Genomic DNA, 17,733 nt, shown 5'->3' on the forward strand with positions numbered 1-17,733 from the left:
TTGTTTGTGGTTTTTATCCAATTAGATTGAGTTTTTTGTTTTTTTTTTGTTTGTTTGAAAGCGCACAAATAGCGTACACAATATAGAATTTTTCGGGGTTGGTGTATACATAGAATATTTTGGTTTATATATATATATATATTGTATATAGATTGATTTTTGTTGTTTGTCTAATTTTACAAATAGATTTTGCTGTCTGATATATTGGTATAATTGTTTTAACGTGCTGTCAATATTTGTGTTTTATTTTGCAATTAGAGGCGTGTGAATTGTTTTTTTTTTTTTCTAATCGATTATCAAGCAATTTCAACTAAATATTTTTTTGTATATTGGTTACTTGTTTATATATACATACATATATTGTATATAGTATAAATTGTTATTTTGTTTTTGTTTTTTGGCTTTAATCTTAGATTCACTTTGCTTTATATATATATACCTATGTATATATATAGTATATATGTACGTATAATTTCCCTTTCTTTTTTTTGTTTTTGCCTCAGCTTAATTAATTAATTAATTAGTTGTTTTGCAAACAGACAATTAAAAAATAATAATATTAATAATAATAATAAACCTGCACACAATAAAAACAAATAAATTATAAACTTGAGATTACAACAAGATTCTGTACAGGAACTAAAATAAAAACTAAAGACAAAAAAAATATATGTAAACCAACAAACTAAAAGAAAACTTGTGAAAGTTGCACAACATTCTTAATTAATATAAAGATAATATTATTACTAATTATAATAATAATAATAAGAATAATAATAATTAACTTTAGCCACACGCATTACTTTTTTGTTTTGTTTCAAGTTTTAACTAATTTCCAAAAATTTACACACATTTTCACACAGCGATCAAATCTTAATGAATTTTTCATGTGTTGCTTATAGTAAAAGGGGGGAGGGATGGGAAATTTAACTAATTAAAATTATAATTAATATTGGTTTAATTCTTAGATGTTATTCTTAGATCACTCCCGAAACAGATTTCTCATAGGGGGTTCCCAATGTATCCCGCCGTCTTGGCAAGGTGCCACTTGCCGTCATTGGCGCCGATTCGGGACAGCCAAGACCCACCAGAAGTTCAACCAGAGCTGTTGTATCCTCTACATTGTAGAGGGGAGCTGGAATGCCACCATTTAGCGTCGCTGGAGCTGGAGGAGCTGCCGCCGGTGTTGGAGCTGGCTGCACATTGGCAGCAGCTGCTGCTGCAGCCGCCTTCATCGATTTGGCCGTGGCCAAGGATTGAGCTGCTCTGGCATAGGCCAGACAAGTGCGTCCCTCATGATCCGTATGCTTAATGTTGGCTCCATTCTAAAATAGCGAGAGTGAAGATCAAAATTAGTCTCAACTTTAAAGATTTTCCTATCAGAGATTTGAAACTTACCCATATCAACAGTTGGGCTATGGCCAAATTGCCTATGGCACACGCTAACAGCAAAGGAGTGCGCACATCCCGGGCACTGACATTGGCATTAGCCACCTCGGATGGACAATTGGCCAGAATGGCAACAATTGACTTGATATCCGCACGTATAACAGCCTCAATTAATTGTTGTCCCGGTGTGGGAGTGGCATGTCCTGTGTTCAGAGGGGAAAGAAATTCCTTGGCCTCGTATTTGGTGCGTATCCAACGTTCTTTCTCCTCCCGACTGGCCTGAGCAGTGGGTTTAACTCTTTGCCGTACATTTGCTTCCCAAACTGAATTGGCCAAACTGTTGCCTATGGCTAGCATTACACTAAGATGGGCAGCTCTAAAAGGGTTTAGAAAAAAGAATTTTAAAAAAAATTTTTTATGGTTTATGTATTTTCTTTTTTGATTACTTACGGCCAGTCATCAAGTCCAAGAGAACGCACTTTGGAAATATGTGAACCGAGATTACGATGAATGCCAGAGCATTCTATGCACACGAGTACACCCAGATTCAAGCTAGCCCATTCGGGATCTATAAGAATTATCAGAGTATAAGTAAAAGAGTCTAAGATAAGGCAGTTTGTATAGTAACTTACTTGCTGCTCCACAGTCTACGCAATGTCCGTTGCCTGGCACACGTTGACGTATGGCCAACATGGCAGCCAGCTCAGTGCTGGTCGCCTGCTTAGTCTTGCCACTCTCTATGGTCTGTAAGCTCTTGAAGATTTCCTGTTCCACGGCGGCCACCCATTCATCACGCTCCTCCGAGTTGGCGGCCTCGAAATGCCATTGCTTTGAGTCCAGGGAGACAATGTAGAATTCATAGCCATCATTATCATCTGCCTCATTGGCCTTGACGCTGCTGCTCTTCATGCGACGATGTCGCTTCTTGACATTTGGCGTTTGGGCCTCCAATTTGCTAGCCTGCAGCATTTCATTGCCTGCGGCTATGAAAGTCTGTGAATTTGAATTGGACATGGCAATGCCCTCGTCTCCGCTTGTCTGTTGTGAACTATTCGATTTCAGGGGCTCCACACCGCTTATGCCAGAAACCCCACCTGCATTACCTCCTGCCACTGAGCCACTACTCGCTCCGGCACCCAGCAAGGAGAGTTTCTCGCTTAGCTTACGTTGATTATCCTTGGCCAGGGTTAGGCAGCCAATGCCATCGCTAAGTGCACTTTGCGCCCGCTGACCATTGGCCAGCAGGGAGCTAGTCAGGGCACTGTTGGTTATAATGGATTTCGAGCCCCTTGGTTTCTGACCTGGCACCTTGACAGTGACATATTGCAAGGGTATCTCCTTGCCATGGACATCGTCCATGTAATCATGCAACGATGGATGATAAGTCAGTCTGCCATCATCACAGAGTGTCACATATTTCTTTTTCCACTCCTTGTTCAGGGATTTGCTTGAACGTTTATAGAGATAACCCTGTTTAATAGGTATGGATCGGCCACTGCCCAGTTCACTGCTCTTAGAGTCCTTATCTTTGTCAGCCTTCTTCGATGACGAGGGTATAAAGAGATTCGAACGTCGACGACTCTTGCGACTTGTGGTTGGTGTCGAAGTCGGTGTGGGCAATTCCTTGCCGGGTGGTGGAGCTAAATCACGTGGATCTCTAAGCTGCACCTGAGAACAATCGCCCATTAAATTCGATGATGATGAATTCGTATTGACGGTAATTGCTCCTGGATTGTATTTGGTAATGTTATTATTCTCCACCGTAGATCCTGCCGCCGATGTTCCTGTCGCCTGCAAAGACCACAATTTCTGCTCAGCTTGGGCAAAATCCGCACTCATTCGCAATGGCAACTGCTGCTGCTGTCCACGTTGTTGTCCATTCAGATTGGGTGGTTGATAGGGAGCCAAGCCCAATCGTGTGCCTTGCGGTGTTGTGGGACGTGGCGGTTGCACTGAGGCGGGTAGAGGCAGACGCTGAGAAAGGACCTTCTGACAGGCTGCAAGGGATAATAATAGAAAATGTTAATCGTTTGCTTTTTATTAGAATATGCTATCTGCTGCTTACCATCTTGGAATACCCGTTCCACATTCAGGCCATAAGTAGCGCAGGTCTCGTAGTAGGAGCAACGCTTCAAGTCACTAGCCAGCTTACGGGCTCGTGTGTCATCAATAACGCGTGGATTACGTTCACTAATGGCATCTGCGGGAAGAGAATTAGAAAAAATAAATGGGTTTTAATTTACAGAATAACCGTTTGGCGACATTAAAGAAAGTCGTTTAAGCTAAATAGATGCCCACATTGTCAGTGGCGTATCGAGAAATGTAAGATGGGGAAATTTTGCCCCTTTAAGTATGCAAGAATTCACTTGTTAAAGAAAATTTAAACATTCCTGCTCATAAAAAAAAAATTCTTGAAGCAAACATTCTTCATGGACAATTTCTAAGTTAAAAGGCATATAATAATTTAGTACGTAAACACTTTTTCAGCCTATTGGATACTTTAGAGGGTAAATTAGATATGCGGGTGTACAATATAAACTAAGGTTTTACCAGATAGTTACTTTCTATAGAAGATAATATGTTACAAATACAAATTTATCAATATCTTAGGCCAAGTAAACTTTAATATAAACCAATTGTAATTCCCAATTGGTTCAAGTGTTGTATTAGTGGAATCGCATTACAATTCTAAAGAATGATAATTAAGGAACTCATATTTAAAAAAACAAGATTTTTGTTGTTGTTTTGCACATGTTACGAAGATTAAGAACAAAAACTTAAAACTTATTTTAAATAGTTTCATTTAATTGTTGAAAAATCAATTGCTTACCTTGCGTGCCTACCAATATCATTGGTATATCCTGTCCATTACGAAAATGCGCCATTTTCGTATAATAATTATAAACGGTATTGAAACTGCCCTCGTTTTCCAGGCTAAATACAAATATTACCGCATCCACCCAGCCAGCGAACTGTAAAGATAAAGTGAGAAAGAGAGAAAAACGAAATGAGTGAAAAGGCAAAGGAACTCGAAAGACTGACTGAAAACAAAAGCAAGCTAAAAACAAACGTCGAGTCCTTGACTTTGTAAGCCCCTCATCATCATCATCATCATCAGCAACAAAAACAAGAGAAAGAATAAAAAAAAACCCAAACCCTTTGGCAGGAGATTCAATAACAAAACTGCAGCGTCTGGCGGAAGCGTGCAAAACAATGGACACAACAAACACACACACACGCACATATATATGCATACAGGACAAAGTAAGTCAGCATTTGGAGGCTGGGCCCAGGACATGGGACGCAGGACATATTACTTGGCAGCGGCACACACATACTTGAGAAAGTCGCTAATGAAGCACTTGAATCCTGACTCTCTGGCAGTAAGAAGAGAGTCCGCCGTGAGTTAAACAACATTTTTTAATGATTCTCTTCTTCAACACACAAAAACAAAAACCAACACACGCACACAGACACAGACATAAACTCCAAAGGATAATGAACTTCTGCGCAGAATTGAAAGGTAGTTAAAGTTGCCTTTCTACTCTCCTCCCCTCCTTTTGTATTGATAACATCGATTCGACCTCATCAATTAATTATTTATTTATTTGATTGTTTTTCGTTTATCCGTTTATCTCTACCTGTCCAATGGAATCCGTATGAATTATTTATATAACTCGAAGCGAACTATAAACTCCGAGCTGGCAGAGACTGTTCTGGGAGCCACACACAAAAAACCGCCCGCACGGCAAGCCAGTCGACAAACAACTGGCGACAGCGAGAATATATCCTGGCAACACGGCGCGTCCTTTGCCACAGTCGGTGGTTGGGTAGTTGGGTGGGTTTGTCTGACTGCCTGCCCGCCACTCCCCCGACGCCATCATTGCCACTTTTTATGATTTGTTGTGAAAATGTATGCAGAGAAGGAAACAGGAAAGCAAAGCAAAAAAAAAACCAAAAAGCAGAGTACAAAAAAAACCCCCCAAAAGGGGAAACGGAAAACGACAGCAGCAAAAAAAAAAGTTGCACATGGCCAGAACTCGATACATATGTGCTATATGCTGCTGGAAATGATGGGCAAAAACAGTTGCAGGAAAGCCAACAATGGAGTCCACACAAATAGGTTGAATAGCCTCTCTGTCTGCCTGCATGTGAAAAGTTCTGCTATGATAAACTCCATCAATGTCTATTAAAGGTTCTTTGGGCACTTCTTTGAACAATGTTAGTTTAATTTACTTTAGTTTCTCTATTAATTAAGTTAGTGCCTGCCCGCCTAGCTAAAGTTTTTCCAAATGACATATCGTTCCAAACTGTATTACGGTATTTTTTAAGAGTAATGAACAACATTTGTTAACATTTATGCGTTGGTTTTAAAGTTATGATTCTTTTTTGAAATTCTAACAATATTTCCGATTACCATTGATTAAAAATCGTCAAGTTATCGATTTACCAAGGATCACATCGATTTATTTCAAGCATCAAATTTAAAAAACCTTGTTTATATTCCACGGAATGTTCGACAAGCTTCCTTAAATGGTCTCTAACCTGGTAAACATGACTGTGGCCGCCATCCACCCCATACCACCCACACAATAAGAAATCGACAACTCGTAGTCCTTGCATGCAATATTGTCGTCGTCGCCGTCATCGACATCGTCCTTTTCCTCATCCTCATCCTTTTCTCGCTTTTCTCGTATATGCTATATGGTAATGATATTCAACTCCGACAAAAACAACAACAAATATGTACTTATATACAGAAAGGCGGAAAAAAAACGCGACCGAGTGGCGACGCGTCGCCCATTGAGTGAGTGATTTCATCCAAAGTTCTCCCCATGAATGTGTGTGTGTGTGTGAGTATATATTTATGTCTACTGTCTGAGAGGGTGTTTTGGGTGGACTTTCTTTCGTTTTTGGGGAGGAAACATTTATGTTTAGTCAGACAAAAATCGAGGGTTATTGTAGTTTATGAAATATGGGTTTATTATGTTGCATACTACAAATATGCGAATGACAGAAATTTTAGCCATAAGATGGAAGGAAAGTGACATTAAATTAGTGGTAAATGAGTCAAATTTTGTCAATTGGAAAGAGAGAAACTGTCGCAAAATGTGTAACAAAAGTTACGAGTTGAATGGTGGAGGGGGGGGATACCACGAGAAGGGGTAGAGAGAGGTCATTCATGCGAGAGTGAGTGAGGGAGGGTGAGTTGATTGACAGTTTGACATGCATTATGCAAGTTAAGCCATTTAATAAGCAAAAAGTGCAATCAAGTGTGAGAAATGATTTAGAAAAATTATTCAAATCAGAGTGGCTCTAAAACTGTGAACCTAAAACTGTCCGTCACCATGAAGAATGTAAAACTGCAACAGTTGCCCTTAAACTTTGTTTCAGCTTGTCAAACTGAAGGAAAATTGGTTTCTAAAACTGTTACCAAGTGAAAATATTAATGCTTGCATGTCAAACTGCATAAGAGTAGCTACAATTTGTGGAGTATATTGTGTATCTCATACTGAAAATTGTGAAAGTTAAACTTACTGAGTTAGTCTTAATTTTAGTAATAGAAGAAAGGAATTTCTAAAATCTAAAGTACACTTTGACAACAACTACATGCTACTTCTTAAAGGGCATCAACAAGTCTATGTCCTCCTCACTGATTAAGTGCCATTAACTAACTAAAGCCTTGTATAAGAAATTAAGGTCTTAAATGAAATGACTCTCAAACTGCAACTCCTTTCTAATCTGCAGCAAACCCTATTCAAATCCCTCGAAATTTAGGTCAATCACATGCTTGACTTGCAATATTGAAAGAAAATGCATACAACGAATTTAGCGTTTCAAATTTCAAAATAGTAAAAAAAAACTGCCAACTGCAATTTAAATAAATATAGAAGGATCAAACACAACAGAAAGAGGAAAAATCGCTAACAACGGGAGACAGTCAGTCCAGGGATTAGAAGGATATTATTAGGATTTCGAGGGTCACAGTTCGCGTGTCTGGCACATTTTTTATGAGCCTTCCAACCCACTTCTAGGCCCACCCCTGCCACAGCCTCCTCCCCCTGCCATCCCTAGTGGAGGATAAATAGAACCGCAAATAAAAAAAAAACGCGAATGAAAAGCGAAAGCAGCTTAAAAATTATAATCCACACTTTCACCCTTTACCATTTTTTAAGCCGCTGCAGTCTCTGAAGGATATTTCGCAATTGCGAAAAAAGGATCCCCCTTCCCCCGCTCTAACCCAATCGCGAATCAAAGGAAGCCGAACAAAAACTAAAGCTCAATGAGTCAAACGAACACAAAAAGAGAAAATGTAAATAGCCCGCAGTTAAGTTCACTTTAATTATGGTTCCCCATACGTATATCCCTTTTATCGCAGATTTCCAATTGCATTTGCTTTTGCAAGAATGAAAAGTTTTGCACAATGTAGTGCAAGGGGTTGAGCATTGTAGAGTCTAAGGTAAGGTAAAGGTAAACCCTTGAGGGTTGCTCCCTCTCTCTCTCTCGCTCACTTCCTTTCTTTCTGGGATAAGAGGCCCAGTGATTGGCTTTCGGCCAAAGAAGGAGAACAAAAAAATTCACAACAAACTTTTACTGCATCACGTTTTGTCGTCATAACCTTTGGCCGGATCACAAGAAACACACATAAGAGTGGGGGAGGGGGAGAAGAAAAGTATTTATCTACATTGCGACAAACTTTTTCCATACTGCCAAAGGTCACAAGTCGACTAAGTGAGTCATGCCAGTGAGGCTGCTCTTCCCACCTACAATGTCCAGTCTCAAGGCAAACTTTGCTGCAAGCTTGGCCAAACTTAAAAGGACAGCAAAAAAAAAAAAGAAACCCAATTAGGATAGAAAGTTGAATAATTGATTGAAAATGACAATTGCAAAAGTAAAGTCAGACTGAACTTTGAAATACTCTATTGATATTTTTACATCTCACAGTTACCAAAAAGTTGATGAATGTTAAACTAGTTCCAAACTTATCTTATTGCAACAGAGTCCCAATGATTTTATAACTCTTATAGTCTTTTGATTTAAGATTCGAGTCAAAGGGAAAATTAAAGAGAACATACTCTAAAAAAAATACTTTAACTAGCCCAATTATCATCTTTCTGTTTCAGAATCGTATGACCAGTTGTTTTAATTTTAGACTAAATTAACTCTAAGCAGTTCTAACTTGGCAAAAGATGCAGTTAAGCTTAAAAGTTTTAAGTAAAAACACAATGTATGAGGCTAAATTTACTCCGAAAACAGATAGAAGTATTTAATCCAAGATGGTTTTTAGATCCTTTGAACAATTAACATCGATTCAATTGGAAAATGAATGCTATGCAACTTGTACACTTGATTAACCCCATATATTATTAGCTACTAACTATCACAATATATCCTATTCTAATCTATATATAACTTATTATTTTCTAAGCAAAGCGACAGTTTCAATATATATATTTTCAATATAAACCGACAGTTTATAAACATATATAAATAGCTGGGATAAGTAATTTTTCTGACTAGTGCAAGAAACTTTCCTCAAGTAGACATACATACATATACTTTTATTTGCTTTAAGAATATGTTATCTGATAAGTTTTTTTTTATAGATTTGCCAATGACAAAGGTTCAACTCAGCATTTAGCCTATAGGCTAAAGGCCTGTCTAGGGCTCAATCAGACAAATTATATTTATGAGCCACTGAAAAAAAAATAGAAGAAAAACCGATAAACAAATTCAATTCTCTTAAGCCAACGTAGCAACCTGCTAAGACACTTCTTTACTACTTTGCAACCTCATAGCAACCCCAATAATAATAATAATAATAAAAAAAAGTTTTTCCGAGCACTACCCCCCAAAGAAGAAAATTTCTCATACCCCTTGTCAGTCTTGTTGTTGATCCCTTGCTGACCTCAATCCAAATATTTACCAATTGATAAGGGCAAAAAAGAAATAGAAAATGTAACTTTGCTCTTTACATTCCATTTCTGTGTGTTGAGCGAAAAATAGAACACATGTTCCCAGGCCATACATCATTTTTCCATTTTCCCCCCCCAACAATTTACCCCAAGCATTTTTCTTGCTGTTGTTGAATATTTTATGTGACTTACCTGCATTTCAGGAGCTCCACCCTCATCGCGTATTAAAAGCAAATAGCTTTGACCATCGATAAAGACTTCCTTCTTGAAGCGTCCACCCTCAGGGGACTCCTCTTGCATATAGGAACCCGTGAGATAACGATGTACAAGAGCCGATTTGCCAGAGTTCAAAGAACCCACAATGCCCAGCCTTAGATCGGGCACCGAACGTGAAATAGTCCATTCTTGACTATTTACAAATGAATCTGTAAGAAAATCGTAAATTAAATCATCATTAGTAAAAATTTAACCGAAAAAAAAAACGAGTTCACAGCGTAATTAGCTCAAACGGACTGACTGAAACCAGTTTGAATGATCTACAAAAAACATTCCCGACATCCATCATTAAATAAAATATAAATGGTTCTTATGCAAATGTATACAAATATCCTTCATTCTTTTGATTGACAGCTCGAAGGAAAAAGCTGAAGCTTCTTTGCCATTTTTTCTTTCCATTGGGTTCTGGGACTTTTAAATTGTCAGTTTGTTCGCTTTCTGATTTTGAATTAGCTCAATCAGAGTTACGATCTTTTTCTTTCTTTCTTTTTTTTTTGCCTTTTTGGCGCACAGCTGCTGTGGTCTTTTTTAAAAGGTTCATTTTGTTTTATTTGTGCTTCTCTCAAGGTTAAACGTTTTTGCCCAACCATCAGTTGGAAAATGACATGTGTATAGCATAAATGGAGCAAGTTGAACTTGATTTGTAATCGACTCAACAGCTGTTGGTAGATTGCATTCAATTTTTGGGATTCCATTTTCTTGATAGAGTCATGCGATTTCGATTAATTTTGACAATATCAGTTAAAACTTTTGATTGATCGCTTTTTGAATGATATGAAAGGCTTACATACTTCTGGACCTTGAGGTAAAAGTGCTTAGAGCATTCAAGTGACCAGGTAATGAGTCATCAGAGTCGAATATCACTTCAAAAACCATTTCAAGAGAAGGTTTTTTTGAAACGATTTCTAGGGTTATTTGTACATAATTTAAGACTAAAAATGACGACTTCTCATAAAGAAAGAATAACTTCTAAATAATATTATATAGTCATAGAATTTCTATCACGATTGCCAGTCTAAATGACTATTTGATCTACTATTAACTTGTCTTTATCATAAAATATCTTAGTCTTATGCTTAAATGGATTTAATATTACACAAATTTTGCTCTACACTTTTTATGAATTCATGTATATATATTTTGTCCAAAAAAGCTTTAGTCATGACAATTTATGATCCACTTCACGCCCAAAATCTAACTATGTGTTAAACCGTAAAAGGAATGCCAACAAACCACTATAAAAACACTATAAAAGTGACAAAATAAATCTTCCCAAGCTCACAAAATGCCGACCCACCACAGAGGCAGTAAGGAACTAAAAAAACCCAAGTGCCATGATCAATTTCACAGATGTGGCAAAAGGGGGGTGAGGCTGACATTTGGTTAGGGTTTGGTTGAGAGGGAGGGAGTCCAGGGGCAAGGAGTGACAATGGTAAAAGGACAAACCCTCTGCTTTGGACATGAACAGCAGTGCTTGACCAGCTTGTGATGATTTACTAGGACTTTCAAGGCAAAGAAGGACACGTGAAAATTGCTCTATTATGAGTTGTTAAGAGTTGCTTGAGTAAACACTGAGGACAAGGACTTTCGGACATGGACATGGATATGGAACACAGATATGGATATGTTTGCAGTCTGTCTCAAGGGTGGACCTCTTGCTTTTTATTATTATTTTTTTTTTTTTTTCCTTCTTTTTTTTGGAAACTTGTTTCTTATACAATTTTGTTGTTGTTAATCGACTGAAGGAGAGACGAACAAGTTCAACTGGTTTCACTGACCAGAGCGCAAAATTACAAATTAAAATGAAATAAATATGTCTTTTGTTAGATCATTTTATATATAGAAAATAATACAAAAAAAAACAACAACAAGGGAAAGAAAGAAAGAAAAAATCTATTTATATATATACATAAATGTGAGTATAAGGGAGACAACTGAAAATAATATATGCCAGGGAGTGAAAAAAAAATAAAAAAAATTAGCGCGGTTTTTGCAATTTGCCATGGATAACAAATCAAATATGGCGGGCAAATGAGCAAAAGGATCCGTAACAGAATTGAAAGTCAGTAATCAGAAACAAAACCAGTAATCAAATTGGAAACAAATCTCTCTTCTTTTTTTTTCTGTAACAATATTAATGACTATCATTAGGCAAAAGAATAGATGGGCTTAAAATTACAAGCCCAGTTACAAATGCATCTTTAAGATTGACTAATGATGCAACGACGATGCGATGGGTTGGTATCCTAACTAGGGTAAGGTCTCCTATGTGTGAAGTTCAAACCGCTAGCCAGTTTCTTGTTGAACCCTTTAAGTTGGTACAAAATCCTTTTCCGTGTTTTTTTTTGCGCTACGGGATCGTAACTCAAACTCATGTCAAATGTCGCCATAGTTGTCAGTGAATGGAGGAAAATCCAAGAAAATTCCCAAACTAATTATATATGCAAACGAGGTTGAACACCCCAATAGAAGAAGTAAAAAGGAAAACCAAATGTGAAAATCGAAAGATTGAGAGTGTGGAAAAAGGGGTTTGTTTGTTTGTTTGTGTTTGTACTCGATAGAATACAAAAAAAAAGGTTTCTTAGGATTTCCCTTAAGTCTTTTGATGTGGGTTAAGCATTTTAATTAGTGTACAATATGAAAATTGTCTATTTTGCTATAAAGAAGAAGATAGGACAAACAGCTGACCTTTTGAACCTCCCTCACCCCTTCTATCCAATGGGTACTGTCTCAATTCTAAGATAGACTCAAGTTTTATGCATTGAGAGAGAGAGAGAGAGGACAGCTGTAACCAGGTCATATAGTTTATAACACCACCTTGAAGCGTGCCACACAGTAAAAAGATACATTTATTAGTCATGGTCTTAAGGATGTCAGTCATAAGGATGATGATAAACAATTTTTTATTACCATACAGTAGCCATCAAGTACCAACAAATACAGCTGAAAATATGTTTACCAACCTAAACTAAGCCATAAAAAATTGTTGATAATTGTTAAATACATAAAAATAAGGGAACCACAAGATATAAGTGTAAAGATGTCTGGTTGCTAAAGTGTCATCAAAATGGTTGAATGATATATTATATAAGTTACATTATTTTAGCCTTAATTGGTTGGCCTATCTACGCTTGTGTCCTTTTTTCTTTGATTACCTATAGTAAAAGGATCTTTTTATCGAAAGAATCAAGCTGCAAATGAAGCCATTTGTTAAAATTCAATCTATAAGACAGAAACTCAATTCTAAAATCAAGAATTTTAATTGACATTGATGTTCTATAAAATTTACAGATGCATTTTTTATTAACCGATTAATTTCTCTTGTTTAGCTAGCAAAGAAATTGTTTATTTATTTATGAAAATTCTTTAAGTCGTATTTCTGAACTTTTTTTTATCCAAAATAATTAACAATAAACTCAAATCCTTCAGTTAAAACATATTGTATATAGAACGTTTCAAAGACCAAGCCAAATTGGAATGAAAGGAATATTAAAAAGTATTAATACTAGAAATCCATCTCCATCCATACATATATAGTTAGAACTGCATTGCTCTTATCAGCATAAGTACAAACAGCTGAGTTTGGCTAAGTTGATTCTAGTCATGGGAATCTCTGCCAGGGCATTAGAAATGAAGAAAAACACTAATTTAAACCTTAATTGGTGAGACCACAATCAGCCATTATTTTCATTTATGATCATCTATGAAAACATATCCCTTGGGCTATTTTGATAGTTTTTGGGGTTTTTTTTTGGGCAAACAAATGTATTTTTAATAAGCCATAACCAAAATAATGGCATTATGAATACCAAAATATGAACTCATATAAATCATGTGTATGTAACCATAGGTTTGCATTTCTCATTATTTTGCATGAGCCCACGTCTTGAAATTGGTATGAAAATATTTAGGTAGGCTGACCGTGTCGACAATGTCCGAAAGATAACAATAATAAATCAGAGAGAGAGGAAGCCCAACCTCGTTCAGGTCTTATAGTGTGTTGGCGTCGTCGTCGTCGTCATCATCATCATCATCGTCATCGGGATCATCATCATTGGGATCGTCGTTTGCACATCTGCTCCCAAATCTGATTTACTTTCTTTTGTCTTCTTTTTTGTCCAAGATCAAGCAAAAACGGTAGTTGAGAGTTATGTAGAGAATGAGAGGCTGAGGCTGAGTCTGAGGCGGAAGAGGAGAGCAGGAGAAAGGAGAGTAGAAATAAGGTTTTTCCATCCAAAAAGAAAAATAACAAAAGGCAAAAGAAAATTAGCAAAGCCCACAACGATTTTTGAGCAAAAAGGGCGATCGCACAAACAAGATTAGCCAGCCAAAAAGAAGGTGAAAAGAAACAGGAAAGAGCAGAAGGTCCAACTCTAACTATATACCTACAGATGTGTATATATATATAGTTGTGAAGAGCAAACACCAGTTGGCTTTTACAGAGAGAGAGAGAGTCTTATAAATCATTGCCAACAGAGAAATATTTAGTTAAGAAATCGAATTGAAGATGAAATAGAATTTCTGCCTTTACTTCACTCTAATTTGTTTGAAGATAAAAGAAAGGAAGTTTATTTGAGGCCAGATCTCAGTTCTAAAGACTCTTAAGAATGATATTATTTTAAAGTTAGAATATTAAAATCCGTTTTAAGTCGAATTCCATAAGGTCTCATATAATTTTCCACTTGATCAGATTTCCTTTGACGGACTTCAGCAGGCAAATACTTCTAATTTTTCACTACAATTTATAAAAAAGATATTTACATTTGCCTGTGACTTTCTAAAATTAGAATGAATATCGTAAATATAGATATCTGGCATCAAATTAGTGAAATTGTTTTCGATTTCTAAGTCGTTTTCCCTCTTCAAAAACCTATTTCCTATAGTTTATTAAGCATTTTCCACAAACAATGTAACCTAAACGGTTATACTTAAATATAATTACAAGGCAAAATAGCTAATGCAAACAATACACACGTAAAAAAAAACCTAGTTAGTTATCAAAAGTTATGACCAGAGAGTGAGAGCGAGAGGGTCTCTCTATGTCATCTTTACCAACTGTTTGTTCAAAGTTCTGCTCGAATGAATTTTAAGCAACACACTTCAAGGTATGGTCACGCAATTGAGACGGGGATGAATGGATATGGGGGATGGTGGGGAGGAGAGGGCTTCATATTGCACATATCGGGGCATATAGATATGTACAAGTATGTATATGTCACGTGTAGGAATTTCATTTAAATTAACGGGGGGTCAGTCAGTCAGTCAGGTACACTCTACATGACTTCATCAAACCGAATGAAACAAAGGAAATTATGACAGAAAATTTCAAGTATGAGTACCAACACTTCGGATGCCTAATTCCACGTATATACATATATATGTGGGAGTGGCTTTGGCTATATTAAGTAGACCAAATGATACCTATTATGTTTCTTCTACATGTATGATATTTAAGTCTTCTTCTTTATTGTTCTAAGTGTGCAAACCTAGAAAAAAGACTCAAATTTTGATACTTTTGAAGTGCTAAAATATTTGTTGCAACAATTTCAAACTTCAAATATATACCCCAACCCCTAGAGGGTATCAAAATTCACGCATCATTAGAATATAAGCAAAACACACAGATACAAGAGGAGGAAATGCGAGGGAGTTCAAATGAAAGTGAAAATAGATATGAGAACATGTGTTGGATTTTGATAAATTGAATGGAATGCCGCCGACTTCCCCGACTTGCTGTTGGCTTCTGGCAATTGGTATTAATTTGCTGTCCAAACACACATACGCACACACACGCACACGCACAGATAGAAAGAGATGGCACATTAAGGTAAAGTTCTTTAAAGATTAGGTGTCTATGTAGAGAGACCACGCCCAGAGCAATTAAAGGGTTAATTCTTGCCCTCTTCAAGGATGCTGCTAATGTCTTCAGTCTTCCTTCCTTCCTTTCTTACTTCCTTGCCTGTCTGTCATTGGCTGCTTGCATGAGATTTATGTGGCCTCAGGTAATAAAGCATCTTTTGGTTGGCCCAAAAATTTATGCTAAACACTCTACTACTTGAAGGTCATACTCCATTTTTGGCAAACCTGTTTATATACATACAGATATTTCTTTGTTTCAGTTTTTTTTTAAGTATTATATTTGCTTGACTCATTTATCTTGTGTGAAACAAAAGCAAATTGCAACACACGCGGCAGTAAAAGCAAACGAAAATAAAAACAAAGAGGAAAAGACATAAAAAAAAGAAAGAAAACCAAAGTAAACCATGATATATTGGTATACATTTGTGTATATAAGCTCTCTTATCGTACACTTACGACCGATTTTCAACATATTGAGTGAAGAAGGCTTATCAGCTTATCAAGAATGTAAAACCGATCGTTTTTTATTTTTACCTGTCTTTGTTTATTTGTAATTAAACAGAAATTGTGATAAGAAAAAATAAAAAAAAAATTAGCTTATTCTTGAACTTTTTCAATGAAAAATTGAGTTCATGTGGCGAATTTTGATAAATAAATTTTAAAAAATGATAACAGTTTAACAGGAAAGTGACATTCTAAAACTTAATAAAGTCCCCTAAACTTAATGCCTAATCAAATGTTAAAAACACCAAGAAAGTTGCATTATAATGCAAAGTTATCTTAATCTGATGTATAAAGATAAATAAATGTTAGAATAGAGATAAGTTAAAATATCCTCAAATATATATAATCGACAACTTGTGAAACAGTTTCTAGTGGCTAGCAATTACTCTTTCTGGTCTAAATTTCAATTTCTTTTCCGCATAAGATAAGGTGACACAATAATCCTAAAAACAAAAATTTCCTCATTGCATTAGCTAACTTCATTCTAACGTTTAGTAGGTCAAAACTGCACTATCTATTGAATGACTTAGTCTCTCTTATCGACAAATACTCAATCTAATCTTATAAATGTTTTCAATAGAACTGAAATGAATCTGCAATAATAATTTTTGTGTAAGACCTTTCCTAATAATTGATGAGACATACTTTTAAATAACGTTTTCTTCTGCCTAAATGTAAATTTTGTTCATCCAGAGAGGTAGAAAAACGATTAAATGTCAAATTTATGACAACGATCATCTTACAATGATAAAAAAATCATATAGAAATTCATGTAATTTTTCCCAAGTTTCCCCCACTAAAAAAAAAAAAATAATGATATTTTTTTTACAAAAAATTGCAAAAAAAAAAAAAGACACCCGGTCCCAGGGAGAGTCAATCAAAAAAAAAAAAAAAAGAAAGAAATTTGACAATAGAAGAAAGCAAGTGAGATGAGATACAGAAGGAAGAGAGAGAGAAAGAGAAGGCAGTCAGTCAGTCAGTCAGCCAAGGAGGAGAGGCATCAAGGATAAGTCAAAGCAGGCGGTGGTACGGTGGTTGGTCGTTGTCTCAGTAGCCTGCACTCTATTAAATATGACATATTTATGAAGTGTCAGTGCCTGAGAGGCGCACAATTGTGAAAAGAAAGATTTCTGCTTTTCCATTTCACTTTTTCCTTGTGTTGTTTTTGGGAAAAAGACAGCGTAAAGTCTCTGTGTGTGATTCTTGGGATTCTATTCGTTTTGCAGACGCACGCGTGTCCTTAGACAATTTTCAGCTGCTGTCCCACAAAAAAAAAAAAACAAAATATGAAAAACGGGGGAAAATATAAAGAAAATTGCATTCGTATTTATGTTTAATATTTATGCGGTGAGATTTTCATTTTGATTGTGTGGAATAGGTGTGTTTTCCGATTGTGTGTGTGTGCATGTGGTTTATGTGAAGTTTTTCTGCCAATGGGAAAAATATGACTGAAATATACATATGTATGTATGAGCAAAGAAGTCAAGCAAAATCCAATCAAACAACTTTTAAACTAATAAACTACAGGACTTTTATCTTAACGATCTTCTTTTACTAATTTATCACTTGGTTGTTTCATAAAATTTATTGACCATTTCTTAGCATTTGCATTTTTCTTGACCCTGGGAAAATTCATCTCAAGCATAACCAAAAGAAAAACAAATTTGTTTAAAGGAAATTTAATTCTAATATTTTTGTTTCTTTTCCCTTAGTTTTTCCATCAAAATGAAACCCAAACAATTTGACGTATTTTCAATTAAATCCAATACCAAGACTTAGGCCAAGACGT

The 17,733-nt window shown here is 36.2% G+C and overlaps 1 protein-coding gene across 2 annotated transcripts in view; it reads right to left on the bottom strand.

Annotated features, from left to right (window-relative positions):
* Window positions 1-794: 794 nt before the first annotated feature.
* The window catches only part of LOC6642423 (centaurin-gamma-1A), a 73,087-nt gene continuing 56,148 nt past the window's right edge, over window positions 795-17,733 (bottom strand). For both annotated transcript variants that reach the window (XM_002064748.4, XM_023175981.2), the window contains exons 2-8: window positions 9,498-9,730; window positions 4,220-4,361; window positions 3,455-3,589; window positions 2,022-3,386; window positions 1,840-1,957; window positions 1,399-1,765; window positions 795-1,325 (exon numbers count right to left, since the gene is read on the bottom strand). In XM_002064748.4, coding sequence (XP_002064784.3) covers window positions 978-1,325; window positions 1,399-1,765; window positions 1,840-1,957; window positions 2,022-3,386; window positions 3,455-3,589; window positions 4,220-4,361; window positions 9,498-9,730 — 2,708 coding nt within the window. In that variant the 3' untranslated portion in view covers window positions 795-977. The remainder of the gene's footprint in view (window positions 1,326-1,398; window positions 1,766-1,839; window positions 1,958-2,021; window positions 3,387-3,454; window positions 3,590-4,219; window positions 4,362-9,497; window positions 9,731-17,733) is intronic.

Source organism: Drosophila willistoni (assembly GCF_018902025.1).
Source record: "Drosophila willistoni isolate 14030-0811.24 chromosome 2R unlocalized genomic scaffold, UCI_dwil_1.1 Seg167, whole genome shotgun sequence".
Taxonomy (NCBI): domain Eukaryota; kingdom Metazoa; phylum Arthropoda; class Insecta; order Diptera; family Drosophilidae; genus Drosophila; species Drosophila willistoni.